The sequence below is a fragment of the Hipposideros armiger genome, unplaced genomic scaffold, assembly GCF_001890085.2.
Source record: "Hipposideros armiger isolate ML-2016 unplaced genomic scaffold, ASM189008v1 scaffold_997, whole genome shotgun sequence".
NCBI classification, from domain to species: domain Eukaryota; kingdom Metazoa; phylum Chordata; class Mammalia; order Chiroptera; family Hipposideridae; genus Hipposideros; species Hipposideros armiger.
The window spans coordinates 244,595-245,619 of NW_017732347.1; the positions used below are offsets into that span (position 1 = coordinate 244,595).

The 1,025-nt window shown below is 46.5% G+C and overlaps 1 protein-coding gene across 2 annotated transcripts in view; it reads left to right on the forward strand.

The window, feature by feature from the left end:
• The window catches only part of LOC109375878 (proline-rich receptor-like protein kinase PERK2), a 4,849-nt gene extending 3,824 nt beyond the window's left edge, over nt 1-1,025 (forward strand). Inside the window, exons 2-3 of one of the 2 annotated variants that reach the window (XR_002122665.1) lie at nt 388-492; nt 988-1,025. Coding sequence is in view for 1 of the 2 variants with exons in the window: in XM_019631393.1 (XP_019486938.1) it covers nt 388-492 (105 nt within the window). In the remaining variant the exon portion in view is untranslated. Of the gene's footprint in view, nt 1-387; nt 932-987 lie in introns of those variants that run through there. The other variant, XM_019631393.1, reaches the window with a different exon arrangement.

Here is a 1,025-nt window from a genome sequence, read left to right on the forward strand (position 1 = left end):
GTCCAAACCTCCTCTAGGGCTCTGGGGGCTGGGCATTTGTTTTGAAAAACCACTGTACCCTCCTCTTCCTGCTGTTCGTCATCCTTTGCATTCTTTGAGCTAAGTCCTCTCCCGGGAAATAATAGGGCAAGCGTTTTAATTTTGGTGAGCGGTTAATTAAGGGAGAGGGGCCCAGAACGCCCCTCGGACCGACTGACGGGGACTAAAGGAACTGCACTGTGAATGCCAGAGGAGAAAGCACTGGGGGCCTCAGAGAAGGGTTAAGCCAGTGACTTACCCAGGGTCACAAGGCTAGTTAGTTCTTCACAACCCTTAGTACAATCTGAAATTACCCTGTTTGCTCCCCCACCCTTTTTATCTTTTGTAACAATCTATCCATCTCTGCAGAATGCAAACTTCATGATAGCTAGTCCGTCTTGTCTGCGCGGCATCCCAGCACCTTGCCCGACCCGGAGTAGACAGCTGTTCAGTAACTATTTGCTGTGTGAATAGGTAAATGGATGTGGGAGGCTGCTGGCACCAGCGTAGCGTCTTGCCCTTCATGACTTCTAGTTATGATGCTCCACGTTCTGAGCCATTTGGCAATCAGATTGGACAGAGCAATCACAGCAGAATGAAAATTCCATGCTCAAGAATTAGCTTCCAAGTGGATTCGTCCATATTCCTTCTTCTGCAGCCACCAGAATCTTCCATTCCACTGACTCTGTGCCATCTTTAAGGCTCAGAGTAGACAAAGAAATTGTGCATGTCTTGGGAGGGTATATGTTGGAAGAGGAAGATGTTTTTTCATAAAATCTGTTTTCAAGTAACCAGGTTTAATAATCACTAGTTACACGTCAGTAAGCTACATTTCTGTAGAAGCCACAGAAGGCAGGCAATTTGGATTTTTTTTTTTTTAAGATTTTTATTGGGGAATTGGGGGATGGGAACAGCGCTGGGGAATTGAGGGAAGGGGAACAGACAAGTTGCTGTCCTTTTGTTCTTCAGTCTAGTTGTGGAGGACGTTGCTTCACTGGCCCAAGTTG